At 42.3% G+C, this 17,481-nt stretch overlaps 2 protein-coding genes across 2 annotated transcripts; both read right to left on the reverse strand.

The window, feature by feature from the left end:
- Window positions 1-804: 804 nt before the first annotated feature.
- LOC117863486 (serine/threonine-protein kinase STY46) lies at window positions 805-8,379 on the reverse strand. The gene is made up of 15 exons (XM_034747207.2): window positions 7,974-8,379; window positions 6,886-7,000; window positions 5,967-6,043; window positions 5,028-5,100; window positions 4,598-4,708; window positions 3,466-3,516; window positions 3,163-3,302; window positions 2,974-3,081; window positions 2,774-2,847; window positions 2,356-2,531; window positions 2,023-2,118; window positions 1,626-1,706; window positions 1,464-1,514; window positions 1,247-1,387; window positions 805-1,132 (listed from the first exon to the last, which is right to left on the reverse strand). Exons 1-15 carry the CDS (start codon window positions 8,222-8,224, stop codon window positions 1,076-1,078), a joined length of 1,602 nt encoding a protein of 533 aa, XP_034603098.1. The 5' UTR covers window positions 8,225-8,379; the 3' UTR covers window positions 805-1,075.
- A 6,691-nt stretch (window positions 8,380-15,070) lies between these two features.
- Window positions 15,071-16,606, reverse strand: LOC117864923 (protein NODULATION SIGNALING PATHWAY 2). Its single transcript, XM_034748991.1, has one exon. It carries the CDS (start codon window positions 16,604-16,606, stop codon window positions 15,071-15,073), a length of 1,536 nt encoding a protein of 511 aa, XP_034604882.1.
- Window positions 16,607-17,481: the final 875 nt, after the last annotated feature.

Consider the following 17,481-nt stretch of genomic DNA (forward strand, 5'->3'; position numbering starts at 1 on the left):
TTTCAGTTCTCATGAACTTAAATAAATTGACCTGTTTGTCGTGCCTCTGCTTTTATTTGCCGACCCTGTAACAGGATGCCTTATTTTGTCTAACTCTTCGAGCAGCACAGCAAACACGGATGGGTGCTTGAATTTAAACGGGTCTTATCATCTAATTCGTGCAGGCGTTTACATGTACAAGAGGAATCACGTTCCTCTGTTTTCTCAAATATTGCTAGACTCGTTTCCTTAAGGGCATTGGTAGCTAAAAGCATTTACTCATTGGATTTCAAGCCTGTTACCATTCAGAGTAACGGTGGAAATGGTCATTTATAACCGGTTTATGAAACTCTAGCCAAACAAATCAATTGACATTGCACGTTCGGTTATTATAGGAAGAAATGTAGCATAAACATCTGCTTGAGTTGGAGCTTCTGCGACTTGGTAAAATTGAAATGAATACGAGCAATTCAATTCAATTTTACAGTAGCAGATTATGGCACCAATTCTGAAACTTGAAACGCGTTGCTTCAGTATCTTGTCATCTTGTGATAATATTTGTGTATGCTTGTGCATGCATCAGATAGACGAGTGACGCCGCCAAAAGGTTAGATAAGTCTTGCAGCAACTATATCGTCTATTGTCAGTTGCCCGAGGATGGACTTCAGATGAACATTCTAATCCCCAAAAATTCCGACATTTGAACAACATGGTAAACTTTTGACCAACGATTCTCCCATCCAACAGTAGTTCCCATGCCTTTTTTTCATTCCAAAGCTGCAAACTAACGTGAATAGCACATTATGCATTCTTGGAAATGGCAAATGGCTCAAGGTCAAACATTGACCCTCATTATATGAGGTAAATTATCAGTCATAGGTAGGCAAGGTAAACTGATAGGCCGATCCAATTTCCTCTATGTAAGAACAATGAGAAAGGGGACCAAAAAAATTAGGCCCCAAGATGCTTGTTCAAATGTACAACAAAGCAAAACCAACAAAAAAAAGATATGCTACATTCCTCATAATTAGTGACCCGAATCCTAAATATGCCAAATCACCGAATTGAGAAAAATGTCAGGTATGTGCATGGGGAGTCAATCTTTCGTGCTCAAGTTATTTGCTGGATCTTGGACCGTCTTTCCTGAAGCTCCCTGTCCAAGTCCAAGAGGTGGAAAACATTACAGTGTTACATGAGAGAAATGGACAGGGTTTGGCTAGGGTTCCTCTCTCTAAGGAGAAACAAATGTGATTGCTTCTCGACATACCTGAACATGTGCCAGAAGATCCTCTAGCTCGGCTAGGATGTCTGGGAAAACAGGCCGGTTCGATGGATCAGCTTCCCAGCATCTCTTCATTAAGTCCAACAGCTTTGGATGTGCTTTCTTTGGGAGTCCTGGGCGCAGTCCCTGGTATGACAGTACATTTAGCGCATTTCACAAAGCAAATAGTATGCCATAACAAGTAATCTTTTTTTTTACCCACCTGTCTAACACCTACAGCCGCCTGGAGTGGGGTCATGGTATCATATGGGATCTGGGAACACCAGAAATAAAAAAAAATTAACAAGATTCAGCAATTGCAGTGATAACTGCATCATTTGTGAAAGGCAACTATAACTAGTCACAGAAATAAGCACAACTTTACCTTAGACGTTATCAGCTCCCAAAGAACAATAGCAAAGCTGAACACATCTGCTTTATTATCATAGGGTTGATGATTTATAACCTAAGCACGTAGCACCAAAGATTTATCAGATAGGAATTCAACATTTTCATCACTTTACTAGTCAAGATAAACTGTTGAACAAGAGTCTAAACATCTAATCATTTGGGAAGCTTCTATCAGCAATATGAATTCTCAACTTAAAGCAGTATGAACAATAGATATCTCAAACTAAGCAACATAGTGTATTTTGAGATGAAAAGCTTCTATCAGCAGCTTGCTCTGAAACTTTTAGAACGCCAAGATTCAAAAGATCTGAATTTCTATGTCAGGTAAGTTGTAATATGCAACCACACTACTCCAGCAAATAGAGCTGTACCTCAGGTGCCATCCATCTGTACGTTCCAGTTTCAGCTGTCATGATACCTCCTTGATCCTGGAACCGAGCTACACCAAAATCAGCCACTTTCACAACCTAGAGAAACAAGCAACAAAATCATTCATCAGTCAGAGTAGTCTTTAGTCTCTGTCACAAACTTACAATATTTGTATGATGCATAGCCTTAAGCCCCATAATACAGATGATACACAGCTAAAGACAATGCACATCAACAAATCCAAAATTTTCGCTACCAGTATTCTTTTTACCCCGTTTTTCTCCCCTAAACAACTCCATCACAAATGCAAAAGTAAATAGTTCAATGCTACATACATGATCTTTGTCCATTAAAAGGTTGGCAGTCTTTAAATCTCTATGGATGATGCCCCTTTCATGCAAGTAGCACATCCCTCGGCATACATCAACTGCGAACTTCAAGAGAGTTGTGAGGTTTAGGACATTATGATGCTTGTGCACAAAGTCATACAGGCTTCCTCCAGACATGTATTCTGCAAGGTAATTAAGAAACTGTTAGTATTACTAAAATGCCAAAACCTACAAGGGCATCAGTTATGAAGTGAGGGGAAAATCTGGTTTCAGCAAGTAACTAGCAATCCTTGAAAGCTGCAAGTTATACTAGGCCAATGCTATGAAAAGTAGGGCATTGCATTGCACATATTCAGGTCAGATTTTCTGTACGACAAACAATGTAGGTTCCTATTACATCCAGTAGATGCTACATAAATCTCACCTGTAATTATGCAAAACTGCGGTGGTTTTGTGCACGCACCAATGAATCGCACGACATTTGTATGTTGAACTTCTCTGAAAAGTGTGGAAGGTGAAGCCATGCCATACATCATTAAATCATTTCAACAAAAAATTTTAGTAGGACATAAGATATTAAGTACATCACATAAGTCATAAGTGATCCAACAATATGTTAGATACCTTAGAATATATACTTCCTGCGTAAACTCATTCCAAACATTCTTATTCAAATGCTCAGCCCTTAGAACTTTAATAGCTACATCCTCACCAAGGTAAGTCCCATGATACCTTCACATAGGCATAAGACAGTAAAAAGAAAGCACCACTGAATACAGCAACTAAGTTGTTATTAGTATAAACTTGACTCACAAGTCTCCACAAGAACCAGAAGCAATCATCCCTCCCATCTTAAGAAGTCGTTTGTCGATTTCCCATTCACCACCTTTAACTTGGAAGGGCAGTGTTCTTTCAGCTGCCGAGGAATGAGATGAACCACCAGACCATGAACCCTGTGTGCAGAAAGAACCAGCAAATGTGTTGTTAGTTTTGGTCTTTTGGACAAAGGAACAATACATACTGACTCCCACACCAACCACAAGCAAGGCAGGGCCTGCCTGCCTAATACTTTGCCAATCATAAATTGCATATTTACATGAATTATTCAGAAATCACCTCATTTCTTAAAATGGATGCTTCCAGTGCTTTGTGCAAGCCATCAGTATCCTGATCATAAAATTATGAAGTAAGCATCATTGGAGGGAAATTTGAGAAGTACAGATACTCCCTTCGTTTCACAATACAAGTCATATTACCAGGAGTTGCTGTTTCAAAACATAAGTCCAGGGAAGAAAACATGGCTGCAGTTAGTGCTACCTTGCCACTCATTAACCCTATTTTAACAGTGTGAAAGAGCACTGATAATTGTAGCTAATAGAGGTATTTGTGGTCATTTCCCATCAAACTTTCGAAGACTTGGAGCCTCCCTGGTATACACGTATGATGGGTTCGGGTTTATATTGTGAAAACAAGAGTAATAGAGCACCAGAATGCCTTAGCTAATCGATTGACATAAGCCAGAACCCCCCTGGTGTTGGGAGGCAACAGATAGATTCATATTTAACTAGGAAAACAATCTCAAACAGAGTTGATGACAAATCACTATATTTTGGCAAAGTTTTGTACACCTAGTACAAAACAACTCAATGAGGTAATCTTACATTAAGTATGTCCAAGCAATAAGGGATGCTAGTAGATTGGGTTGGGATGACCCCTTGACTAATCCTAGTTTTATTTATTTACAAACTACGTGTACACCATGAGCTATGGAAGCAGATTTCTGATCAAACCCTTGCATCTAGTGCAACAGTACTTAACATGGATGTTGAGTTGCTTCTATATGCACATAGAGGCACTGTAGGCCTCAGAAAATTTCTACCAAATTTAGAAGTTGGATGTCGAGAAGGACTAATGCCTCAGGAAGTAATTGCAAAGGTCTAACTGGAAATTTCATGAGGCTTGTTACTTCACAAAGTGATAACTTAGTAGCAGATATAACTATTCAGAATAAACTATATCCCAGTTAAATGTGCACCAGTGAACATTGCTATTTGCTAAGGCTGCCATAGCTCAAGATGAATCTTATTACTGGCAGTGGACAGTGTCACAGTGCTAACAAGAACAACAGATCCTTCTAGCCTCAAGCAAGATGGGGGCTAAGTCCAGGAACAACTCCCAAATCCCAATGCATCAATCCCTCAACCCTCAGCAATTCAACCAATGCCATGATAAGGACATAACATATCACCTCAATAGGCCAACCATCAACCACAAAAACATCAAGAGAATAGCCATCATGGGTTGAGAAAACATGTGCTTCTCTGATGTTCAGTCCAATGTCAGATAGCAACGCAGACAGCTGCAAAACATGTTTCGTTAGATGCTATACTGTGAGCAAAATGACCAATTATTAATATCATATTTTGTACAGTAATACATGGTTGAATGCCAAAAAAAGTCCTTCAATAAGATATCTTGGGTGTAAGGCTGTAAGCATGGATTCATGGATATAATATAACCAGAAGTACTCCAACTAGATTCTAGATATCAATTATCAAACAACTTGAGCATGAAATAATCAGTGGTAAAGCTTTGTAGATTTATTGAAAAATGCTATTACTTGTAAAAATGTATTACAGAGTTGAGGATAGTTTTAAAAGGCACATAATACTGCTGACCTGACTAAGTAGCTTAGGCTTGTCAATTGTGGAGAAAACAATCTCATGAATGTGAGTATATTCTGTGTCCTGCCTGTGAAATATAGACAGTAAAGATTAGTACATTCAAAAATAAAGTTTTCTGTTAAATACATCTTGGGCATGTCATAGTTGTTCATGCAATTGAAAATGCATGAGTAGTTGTATTTTTTTTTTGGTGGTGGTGGTGGGGGGGGGGGGGGGGGGTCTACAGAAGTAAATGTGCACTTTGTACAAAGGCCAACATCCCTCTGTGTGACTCCAACATACAGTCAAAGCAAAGACAACTATAATGTTAATGCATTTGTATTTAAAGGGCCGCGACCCTTAAGATGCAATGCAATATTTAGAAGGAAGGCAGAGGAAACAGGCAACTATGTGATACAAAGGCTGCTCATTGCTCATCAGACCAAGTTAACTGTTATGCAAGGGTTTTTGAGTTGTACCTTCATACAGAGCTTTGATCAGACCAAATTAACTAAAAGCTACTTTTTTCTATGCACAGACCCAAAAAAAGACAAAAAGGGCTTCTGATCCTCCAAGACTTGGAACACCAAATTCACTGCAAACATGGAGCCTAACATATAAGGAAATTTCTTATTTCCACCACCTATTATTATATACACTTTACACTTTTTTTCATCAATTCTTTAGCATGTCTTCTGATTTTCATTTTTGTGAAGCACATAATTGTTACTCAATAATACAATGCATTACAATTACCCAAGGATGTAAAGATATTCCATAAGATGTACAACTACTCAACCAGCATGTGGAAGAATCATAAGCTTAGTGAAGACAATGCAAGACATTTGTTTAGTGCAGATTACAAAAGCAATGAACCACATGTTACTAGTCACGTAGCATCCAACTTGGGGATCCTTAAAATCTATCGAAGCAGCACATATCATAGGCATCTACCTTACAGAGAGATCATCACCATCATCATCCCCTTCTTCAGATGCATCGGAGTCATATGCTTGATCCGCATCTTCAATCTTTGATCAAAGTTTAGAGTCAATTTGACAACTCCAATTTCTATTGGTGATACTAAAGACAAGCAATCATTAATGCACTGGAAAACACTTAGCCTCGATAAGAGATGAAGGGAAAGATAAAATCGCAAGCTAACAGACCTCTCTTCCAAATCCCTAATATACTAGGTTGTGAAGATTCTTAATATATAAGCTAAAATCACATGAACAAAAAAGTATCAGGCTGGGCTCAGCTCAAGGTAGGTTTTGGGCCTGTTAGCCTGTATGAATATTAGTCAAAACCAGTCATTCCCTACGTTGTTCACATTTTGCAAGCAAGTTATTAAGTGTACTGTAAATATAAATTAGCAGTTTAGCACCAACAAAACAAGCGAATCTACTCATTTACATATTAACTATCTAACTGTAGTTAAATTTCCACAAAATCATCCATATATAACTTACCACTGTTAAGTATTGCATTTTAAATCCACTATCCTTCATACTTCAAAATATCAAACACCCTTTTGCTCTATGCAAAAAAAGAAAACAACAACATGAATACACATTGAACTTTCTATTCCACAAACCAGTTGTACCACACAGGCTGAGTTATAGTTACTGCCAAGCATGTATTCATTTGGCAGAAAATGGCTGCTACAAAGGGTAAGGTGTTGACTGTTCGTCTAGAGTGAGAAATATGGTAACCAATAACTGGCGCTACTAGTTTTTTCCCAACTAACTTCGGCAGCAATAAAATAAATTTGCAACCACTAGCCACTAAAAGTAGGCAAAACTGTTATATAGCACATATAGTTGCTTGTAGAACTGTCCAAACTCTCAACCAGCATAAGAAAGAGCTTTACCCTCAAGAAACGGACATAGAACGCGGGGCGCCTGTCAGGATCCTTTGCTTCTGCTAAGACGTTCTGGTGGACCAATACATCAGCTGCTTTGTCAACATTGATATCCAGCTGATAGCTGCAGCATGAGAAAACAAAAGAAGAGACAATGTTAGTTTAGGATTATACAAATAAGACAATGAAAGAATTAATTGATTGGCCTAGCAATGCTAATCCAAAAATAGTGACTGCAGCTACCAGCTTCCTTTGCAGATATGACTATCATAAAAGTGAAGTACCCCACAAGCGAAGAATACAAGGTAAACTACAAGACTAAGGGACCAGTTTCTGAATACTGTGCTCAATACAAAGGTAAACAACAAGACTAAAGGCTAGTTTGCAATTGTAGTGCCATGCTGCTCTCTGGAATCTAGCCATTTTAAGAATATTTGCTAATTCCAGAACGTTTTGCTTCCATAGATCTAAAATAGATGCTTTCAACTAGCACAAAACTCAGCCAATTATGCCTCAACTCAATCCAAAATTTTCTTTTTCTTAAAAAAAAAGACACCCAGATTCCCAGAAGAACAATCATTCAATCAAAATCAGCAAGCAGCAAGTGAAACACTAATTCAGGCAAAGGATCAAAGCTTTCCTTTTTGGAACAGAATGAGCCCACCCTGCTAGTGAAATTAATAAACCTGTTCACTCCATTCATTTCCAACCTTAGCTTAATCCCAGAACACACTAGATCAAAATTGAACAAGACACAGCTGCTAGGCACCATCCGACATAAAAGTAGTGCAATTCCATCCAGTCCCCAAGCAAACAGTACCGAGTCAACTCCAATTCCATGGCCGAGTCAAACAACACTCCCTTAGCTTATCGAGCACCAGTAGGAGCTAACTCAAAGGTCAATTGGTCAAACATGCTACAAATTAACGACGAAGCTCACCGCTAAGCTTCGCGATGCCCACATAAAAGCCCAAGCCCAAACGACCACGCTACCTTCCTTGATCGAAACAATGGGCACGGATTTCCACAACCACGAGCTCTAAACCACAGCAAACCTAAGATGTGGCAGCTGAAAGCAGGCCGAGCTAATGGATCACCTGTGCGGAAGCCGCCCGAAATGGGCGACAAGCTTGTCGCGGAACTCGGGGTCGGACGCCTCCGCGTGGCCGTCGGCGACGAGCCGGTCGAGCACCTGGCCGCAGATGTCGCGGGCGCCTCCCCCACCTCCGCTCCCGCCGGAGCCGGCGGGCACAGGGGCCGCGTCGCGCGGCGGGGACGAGCTCTCCCCGACGCCCTCCTCCACGCCCCCGCCGAGCCCACCCTCCGCCGCCGCCGCCGCAGCCACCATCCCCGCCTCCCCCGCCGCGCAGCACGTCACCTGCCCCGCATCGCCGCCCCTCCCTCCTCCTTAGCCTCGCCTCGCCGACGGAAGTCTCGCCCGCCCGCCAGCTCGCTCGCGTGTTCCAGAAGGTTCGCGGCGGTGGGGTCGCTGGGCAGTCGAAGGCGAGAAGGATAGGAGTGCGAGAAGACGAGGACAGAGAGCTCTTAAGACAGGCGCGAGGTATGAGGAAGAGAATACGTGGGCGCTAGAGGGGCAAAAGCGTCTTTTCGTAGATCGCTGCGGGCCGAGGATGTCCTGGACCACGGGGGCCTTGTTGCGAAATGCGCGGCCGCGTGGCAGGATTACTTTGTGGGCCGTGGGCTTGGTCCTTGCCTAGGAGATTGTGTGGGTCCGGATGTCAGTGGGAGGAGAATGGTGAACGTGGTGTATGGAGTGGGCAGGTTGCGTGAACGTGGAAATGTGGTTTTCGAACGGGTGTGTGCTACGTGCACTCCACGAAGGTCTCTCGCAGATTTTGCACAGGTGACAGGTGGGCCCGTGCATTTAGTATGATGAGATGGGATAAGAACGTCGTCTGAATGGATCATTAAGCAGTGCTGGCACTCTACTGGTACCAGTAATATTTTAGCAGCAAGTAGATCAAGTGACAATCTCCAAGAGCGCCGGTGTTAGACTAAGTGAAGTCATTTTCATAGCCTATTTATTATAACCAAGGTTTGTCGACATACTATATCATTTATCATACTGCAAGAACACTATGAGCCGTGGTATCAATAAATTAGTGCCTAACATAACCAAAAATGAGGTACATTGTATTTGATATAAACATTTACCTTTAATTAGCAAGGAAACCGGCTTTCTGTGTATGAATAAGTTGATCGTGAAACCTACTCATACGATCACCGACACTGAATCTAGATTTGGGCAACCAACATCCTAACGAAATATGTCCTAAAGTAGCCTAAGTAAAATAACTTGGTCAAACCGTCATCGTACTAGTTGCAAATAAGTAATACATTATTGATGTGAGATTATTACTCAACCTCTTATTACTAGTTGTTATTATGGTTGAGTTTTTGGTTTATGGGTATCAGGCTGTCAAATCATTTTGTTGAATGGTTCAGCCAAACATCAACATCTCATCAGAAGTTGGAAGATGCTAGTTCCTCGTGGAAGATGATCCTAAGCATCATTATTTGATCCAATCATTCAGCGATTTACTATCGCAATAGTTGTACCATAACAATAGTGTTTGTGAATTTTATGTAATTATTAGTCCTATTACATTGTTATTATTATTTTTGTCTTTCGCGGCTATTGTCGGATAAATATTTGCACATTAATTTGGGAGTATAAGACGGGTATCGACCACCTCACTAAAACTAAGAAATTGCATGTATTCCTCGAGGTTGATCCTAAGCACATTCTTTGATCCTCAAGTTGAGCTTGTAATAGTCGTACAATAGGTCAATAATGACAACAATTGGGATCGACAAAGAGGAGTGGACAGGGTTTGATTGGGATTGTTTAATTAATTCCCATAATCACCGACCCCATCTCAAAGACAAAGTGCTTCTAGGAATTGGTACAGCTGAAATTTCTCGCACCAGATCCCAGCATTAGCTTAGTTGCATTGAGACCTAGTATATTCCATTTTCTCATGCTTCCTACATCACTCACGACGTGAAATTGTTCAGCCGAAAGGACTAAACAAAGGAGGAGTCCTTAGACGAAGGAGAAGTCCTTTAGTTGGTCGATGTGAATTTTGCAAGGAAATGACAAAGATGCCCTTGATGTTGATGGCTCTAAACCTTGTTCTTTGCCTTTATCCAAAATGTGGATTAGAACCAGGCCATAGTAGTGCTGGATGGAATCTACTTAAAGTGGGAGGGAAGGGGAGAACCTGAGCTGATGGATCTCACTTTGGGGTCCATGCTTATTCTCATGCAAGCATGTCGCATCCCCTGTTGCGTTCGTCACCGTAAGTGCACAAAGATTTGCACAAGCTCCAATGATTCCACAGATAATCTTGTTCCAACATTTTCAACGATTATAAAAATCTACTTATTGTCACTGAAAGGTAGGTTGTTTATAATTTTAGAGATAGCAGTTGATCTTTCAGTTATGCTTTGTATGGTTTGTTCTGCAGCGAAAACATCCCACTTAGACAGGGTGTCAAAGACTATCTCGGTTCAACCAATTTGAGAGAAGTTCGTTGTCTAGATTTCGTGACCAGGAATTAGAATTTGTAAACCCGTATTTATTTCCAGATGCAAAAAAATATTCATAATGTTTGCGTTTTGCAACACGATCTGTTTTTTTAAGGACAAAGGAGCATTAATATATCCTCTGTCCATAAACATATGATGTTTAGGACAATTCATTTTTTAACATACTAGCTTATCCTAAACGTCATATATTTATGGACATAGGGAGTACTTTTAAGGGTCTGTTTGGATGACACCATTATCTTCCAATGCGCATGAATTAGTATGGAAAATAAACTAATTTCTTCATTAATCCCTCTCTTAAAAAGTATGGATTCAAGGTGACTACCATGTATCTAAACAATGCCTAATAAGGGACTCGAGTGAGCAGCGTAGTATGATTAGCATCGATGCAGCATGTACGCGTGCAGGCTATCTACTCGCTCATTAGTCCTAATGATGTTTCATTATATTGTATGCGGTGACATCATCAAGCATATATACTCTTAGCACCAAAGCAAGATCTCGTTTTGACAAATCGCATCAAAGCAAGATACTTTAGTCCATTACCGAAAGTGATGATTGCAGTTCAATGTGCAACGATCAACTAATTAAAAAAGGCAATTCTAATGTTCGTGGTTATCTCTTGCACAAGCACAACATATATAAGCACAAAGTGGAGAGTAGTAATTATGACACAAAATACTGATCGCAGGCAAGAGAGGTATAATTTGTAGCTCTCGTTGCATCTGTATATACGAACTTGCGATGAAGTATATATTGCCCAACGTTTTTTTTGGTTAGCTCAACCTTTTGATGAGTTGGTGCTTTAATATATGATGTTTAGGACAAGCTAATTAGTTTAACATATATTTCAAAATAGATGGAGTAGGATACTGATTAAAAACCATTTGTTTTCCACATTTTGAACTTTTTGTGTATTGTATAGCCTCCTCTTATCAAGTTAAACCTTTTTAACGAATTGAATGCTTGCAGCTTCTATATTTCTATCTCATAATTGGCTAAGTATATATTTTTCATTTAAGTAAGCTGCCACTTTATGTATATGTGAGCATGCGATGTTTTTTTTCCTAGGATGCTGCATATCTTTATATTAAAAAGAAAAGTTATGATCGGAAGTTAATACACATAATGAAATAAAAAAGTACTCACTTTATCTTTTGACTGGTGAAGTGAAGCATATATTTGCAGCGTGCAACGCAACGCTGGGTCAGGCTTACGGCTGCAGCGATGGACTGGATAGACGCACATCACGTTGCCGACGAGAATTTGCTCAAAAAAAGAAAGCTCTATCGCGAGGTTGATGGCTGGGTAGTAGGCTACGTAAGCCTGGAACTCAAGGGGCACTGCTGTCGGCCATTAGTTGATTCATCCGTTCCTGTTCCTTCCTTTTAGCCGATTGGGCAAAAAGGGATGCCACCCTTCTTGGTGTGCACTTGAGGGGCAGCCATTTTCTTGGAGAAGTGACCTCATATATCACGGGGGTATTACTATTAGGGATGTAGAACAATTAGTTCTGTTGTGTATTTCTCGAATGTGGAAGTGGACATCAGTGGAATGAAAAACAAATGATAATGTATCAACTAATAAATGCGAATATGGGCAAAAGGGTATCTCTTGCACCATGAAGAACCACTTTATTAGCTTAAAAAATCTATAGAAAGAAGGAAATAATTTGTTTCCTCATCAGATATGCATAAATTTGATTGGTTTGAAAAAAAAAAGTGAAACATCAATTACACCTTACAAAAAGATCAAGAAGTAGCACTACCATAGTCAATACGCGCGCGCGCGCATACAGTATTATAGTATTAACCTTATCCACAAGGTGTAGGAATGCCAACTACACTAGGGTCTTCTGAGCAATCATCAAAGGAACAACAAGAAGTTCAGACATCATTGCCTTGCCGTGGCTGCAAGGCACTTGCGATGTGAGAAGCTATGCACGAAAGCTGCCGAATGCTACAAAAGTCTTTTCCAAACCTTTCCCTTTCATTGGTAAAGGTAAAAGCTTCAAGCATGTGGTCTTGTTGAGTGAGGCAACAAGTGCTGCTGGTACATTTTCAATCTACTAGTGGAGTGCTGGTCCTACCCAGGTCACAGCTTAACATATAGTATAGTATATATGCAAAGAAATATATAGAGCAGTGTGAGTGCCATCCATAGTTATCCATTTGTGCAGCTTATAATAGGTTGGGAGTTGGGGAAGATTGGAATTTGGAAGGGTTCTCATGGAAGTAGCTTTCCAAAGGTTGAGGGGTGTGTGTGAGAGAGGCCTGCTGCTCTGCAGTCAACTTGCACAATCATGTGCAGCCTTTTCTAGTTCTCTACCCTCCATGTTTGTTTGTCTAATCTTGGTTGGCCCCAATTAACACTCCTTTCTGCAAAAGATAATCAAGATCGTACAAACTTGGTTATGAATCCGTGTGATCGAGAAAAATAATTGTGATCGTACGCTTCCCATTCAGCTCTGCCTGTCCTAACTCTGGTTAGGATTGTGCACATGCGAATAGCATGCATGGTGGATAGGATCATACATATTATAGGAAGGACATGCAGCTTCTTTCTTATCCATATGCATACCTAATTGATCAGTCTACAAGAGGAGGAAGCCATATGGTTTTGTGGGGTTTTTTTTTGTGGTTTTGTGGGTTGTTGCAGCTGAACCACCAATCACCAATAGGTTAGGTTTGTTAGTAGACCACAACCACATTTGACCTAAAAATAGGGTCATTTTCACGTGCTATAATCCATCCATGTGACCATGTCTATGTCTATGTCTAGAAATGTTTGAAGCTGGCCAAGGCGGAGCACAGCACGGGAGGAGTTTGGTTTGAGAAATCAACTCTCGTTGTAAAAAATGATCATCCATCATGAATCTTCAGCTGGAGGAACTGAGAGAGAGATACCACACTATTGAGCATCGACCTGGAGGAACCTTGTTTCTCTCGTGGCTCTACTAGAATTATTCATGAAAAACAAGATTCAACAAGCTGGAACTGAAATAGGCATCACACAGAAAGCAGAGTCACGCCGTGATTGCCATCTAATCTAATAATAAGAAATAAACGCACCTGTGGTGAAGAGATTGTCATACAGATTACAGAGAAAGCTGAGTCGGTGATGCATCAAGTCAGAGACGGTTGAAAACTTGAGAATATGGAAACAATTTTTTGAAGGCAGAGATTGTACGACTAACTCTTTCAGTCTCTCTCAAGAGAGAGATCCTGGAAGCATCAGCAGTCTGGGCCCAAAATATGGTCTGGCGCGAGAAAATTACTGGGCCGTTAGTTACACCCGGGCGGGTTTGGTTCGGTTTGCATATGGGCCGACAAATAGTCTTTTTTTTTTGGTGGGGGCTCCCTCAAGAGTACTGCTCACTCTGCTGTTTGTGTTAATTTGTTTTCTCCTATAACAAGACAAAAAAAATAAAGAAAGGAAACTAGAAACGAACAAAAACATCATGTGCATCGGAATACCATAATTTGGGATATGTTATAATTTTTGCCCTCCATGACTTTTTTCTAACAAACAAATTCTGCAAAGATGATTTATTTTTAAAAAAATGTATAACCATAGCAATGCGTCGATTTTGCACGAGTCATGAACTCATGATGCAGCATTATGCCATGATCTTGTCAGAAACCTTCCTCCTGCAATCCTGCGTTCATGGGTGGCACCACTTGCAAGTTGCAACGCATCAGTCGACAGATCGTACATAATCGACATATCATATATAATCAGGTCAGTACAATTCCATTACAGGTCAGCAGCTACATGTGCAGGAAAAGAGTATGCCAGCAGCAGCCAAGAGGGGTTGCCTTTTCGGTATCGCTCGTGTCGTTTCCTTGTATGCTCTCATGTAGAGTGGGGAGGAAGACCTGTTCTCTTCTCACCTGACCTGTTCATGCCACCTGAACGTCACATCGCACTTGCAGGGGAAAATAAAGAGCCCAAAAAACCAGATCCATCAAAGGGACCAAAAACAAGAGCTCCAAGTCGCATTGGAATCACCTGAAAAACCGTAGCTTGGCTTCAAGAAACTTCTGCATCATCAACCGGCGCCTCGTTTCAACAGAGGCTGACAGAACGACAAGTGGCTCAGTCAGAGGAAAACAAACACCAATATAAATCTCGACTAGTGCTGCGGTAAAATCATCCAGCCTCTACTCGCAAAAAATAAATAAAAAATCATCCAGCCTCACGCATGTAATCAGCCGGCTGTGGACTGTGGTTGATCGAGTCTATGCATCCATGCATGAAACTTTCTCAGGTGAAATTGACACCTGAAGAAAGTTACAATGGATGCCCAGTCATGGACAGGGAAGCAAAGTTTCACTACTAATCTATACGCCTTAAAGTTTGTTACTGCACAATCCTTTTCAAACAGGAAAGACATATATACAATGGTTACCGCGAAGTAAAAGTGAAAACCAGCTGTCTGTTTTGCTAAAATATTTCAGGAAACTGAAACTGGTCTGTATTCAAATGTTTGTTTCTTCTAGTCTCCGCAACCAAATTGAAAAATGGCTAGCAAAGCAAAATTTTTGTAACAAGAATGCAATCGAAGAACAAAGGACACATTGAACAAGTGACCACTGACCACAACTCCTATCTTTCCTACTCACACGGGCCTCCAAACAGAGACTGAGGTCAAGGGCCTAGAGTTCCAGCACAATGCAAGCCTGCCCTCCTCTTGGACAACCCCAAACCCTCTACCGAAGAGCCCAGCCAACATCTTGCCCTGAACAACGTTGAAGCTGCTGAGCTCACAAGTCCTAAAACCCTCCAGCTCAGCAACAGCCCCACCTGTCAGAGATCCATACTGCCCCACGGCGTCCTCTACCATTGGGCCCAGCGTCTCCTTCTCCACGAGCCCCAGGCACGCGCCGTAGCCACCGTCGCAGAAGCAGCTCTCCAAGGACTCCAGCATGGCAGCGAAGTGCTGCAGCACTTCGCAGAAGAACTCCGCGAATGGAGCGGGACTTCGGCCGATCCTGAAGAGCTCTTGTTCGATTAGGATCACCAACTTGGGGTGTAGGATCTTGACACTGCCGAGAAGCTGCATCTGCAACCTGATCAGGGAGCTGTAAGATTTATCCGTCGTGTCGCATGAGACGATCACTGAGCCGCCGCCGTTGCCACTAGCAGTGAAGCCATGCAGGTCCTCTTCGCCGCGCAGGTGGAGGGAGCTGTACCGGAAGGGGAGGTTCAGCGACTCCGCGAACTCCGAGAGCCACCGTGCCGCCATGGGGTGCGCGCCGGCGGTGTCGGATTCCGCGCCGGCGGCCGTGACGACGGCCGTGAGGTGGAACGGCTTGCCGCCGTGGCGGGCGAGGTCTGACATGAGTGACGCCCACTGGACGCCCTCGCCGACGTTGAGGTCGACGACGTGGACGCCGGGGTCGTCCGCGGTGGCTTCCAGGATGGCCTGGTTGGCGGTGAAGTGGGCGAACTTGATGAACGGCGAGAGCTCTTGCAGCATCCGGTACGCCGGCATCCGGTTCTCCGGTGCCGGCGCAGCAGCCGCATGGCGTTCGGTGCGCGCGCCGGAGATCCGGGACCGCAGGCCTCTGGCGAAGTAACAGGCCAGATGGTCGGATGGGCTGGCCGCTGCGTGGTGACAGCTTCTGTAAGGCACGCCGGGGATGAGGTCGTCGAGCCTCGACAAGATGGCCGAGGCGCTTATCGAGTCCTGGGACGCAACTGCCCTGGCGCCGGCGACGAGGAGGTCGCTTAAACTGCTCTCCGCCATGAACTCCTCTTGGACTGCCAACAGGCTGCCATTTTCTTGCCCTTCCCTCCTCTGATCAAAACCGGTGAATAATGGATCGCCGTTGGAGAGCTCATCTTGAAGCGGCAAGCGATTGGCTTCTTGGATCAGCATGTCCATGACCTCATGATCTTGCTGCTGATGATGATCAGAGGAAGGATCGGCATCGCCATCGCCATTCTCAAGGGAAAGGGGGATCAGTACTTGAGGAGACCACAGGAGGTAGCTGCTCTCTTCATGCTGTGTGGGGAAGGAGATGAGAGGGGAGCAAGGATATGACATGGTCTCCATCTGGCTGATGTCCTCAGAGAGAAAGAACTGATTGCTGGAACCTGTGGTTTCATACAGCTTATGTACACAATCAGGAGGCAGGAGGGTTAGGACCATTTCACAAGAGGATGGAATTTTATATGTGGACCTTCATGGATTGTGTAAGCTAAATTGTCTTTCCTTGGAGCCACAATTTGGCACTGATCTAGCAGAAGATGTATCGTTTTTGTACAGTTCTCTACCAACTTCAGAGGATATAAATGATGTGTCACTGTGTCATTTTCCTGTACAATCAGAGTTGACAGAAAAAGGTGAGAGCATGGCAGAGCATATTCCTAGAATGCTTCTAGCTAGGTGGCAGCATGTGGTCAGGTTCTGAATCATGTGCACAATGTATTCCATGCATCTTGCAACATCCATGTGCACAATGTATGTTGATGATTGCACGAAGCAAACAAAGTTGCAATCATAAGAAGAGAGTTGTGATCTAGGTAATTAAAATCCTCTCATGCCATTGAAAATTTTTCCAGTCCCGAATTTGCCATGACTTGTGTCTATGACATGGGAGTCCGGGATTGGGTAGATTTGCAATTGGGACGCGGGCTCATTTTTGAAAACCCAGTATTATTCGTTGAATTAAATGGGGGTGATGAATATTGTTAGGGGCATCAATTTGTATCCCTAATTTGCAATGGCATAGGAGTAATTCTCTTCACAAGACAGTAATCCATGTCTCTTCTGGCTAATTACATATTCTTCAGTCAAGCTCCAGAATTAATGTTGGGAGACAGCAAATTTACTTAAGATCAAATCTTGAAGAAAAAATTACTTAAGACCAGGCCAAGTATAATTAATTTCTTATGCCTCTGTGGCTCTGTGTGTCCAATTTTATACTGATTATATTGACCAATAAGCTTAAGACACGGACAAGCTGCCATGCCCAATTCTTTTATGTGCAAGCCTATTACCAGCCATACAGTACTGATGTTGCA

This window comes from Setaria viridis, chromosome 7, assembly GCF_005286985.2.
Source record: "Setaria viridis chromosome 7, Setaria_viridis_v4.0, whole genome shotgun sequence".
Classification (NCBI taxonomy): domain Eukaryota; kingdom Viridiplantae; phylum Streptophyta; class Magnoliopsida; order Poales; family Poaceae; genus Setaria; species Setaria viridis.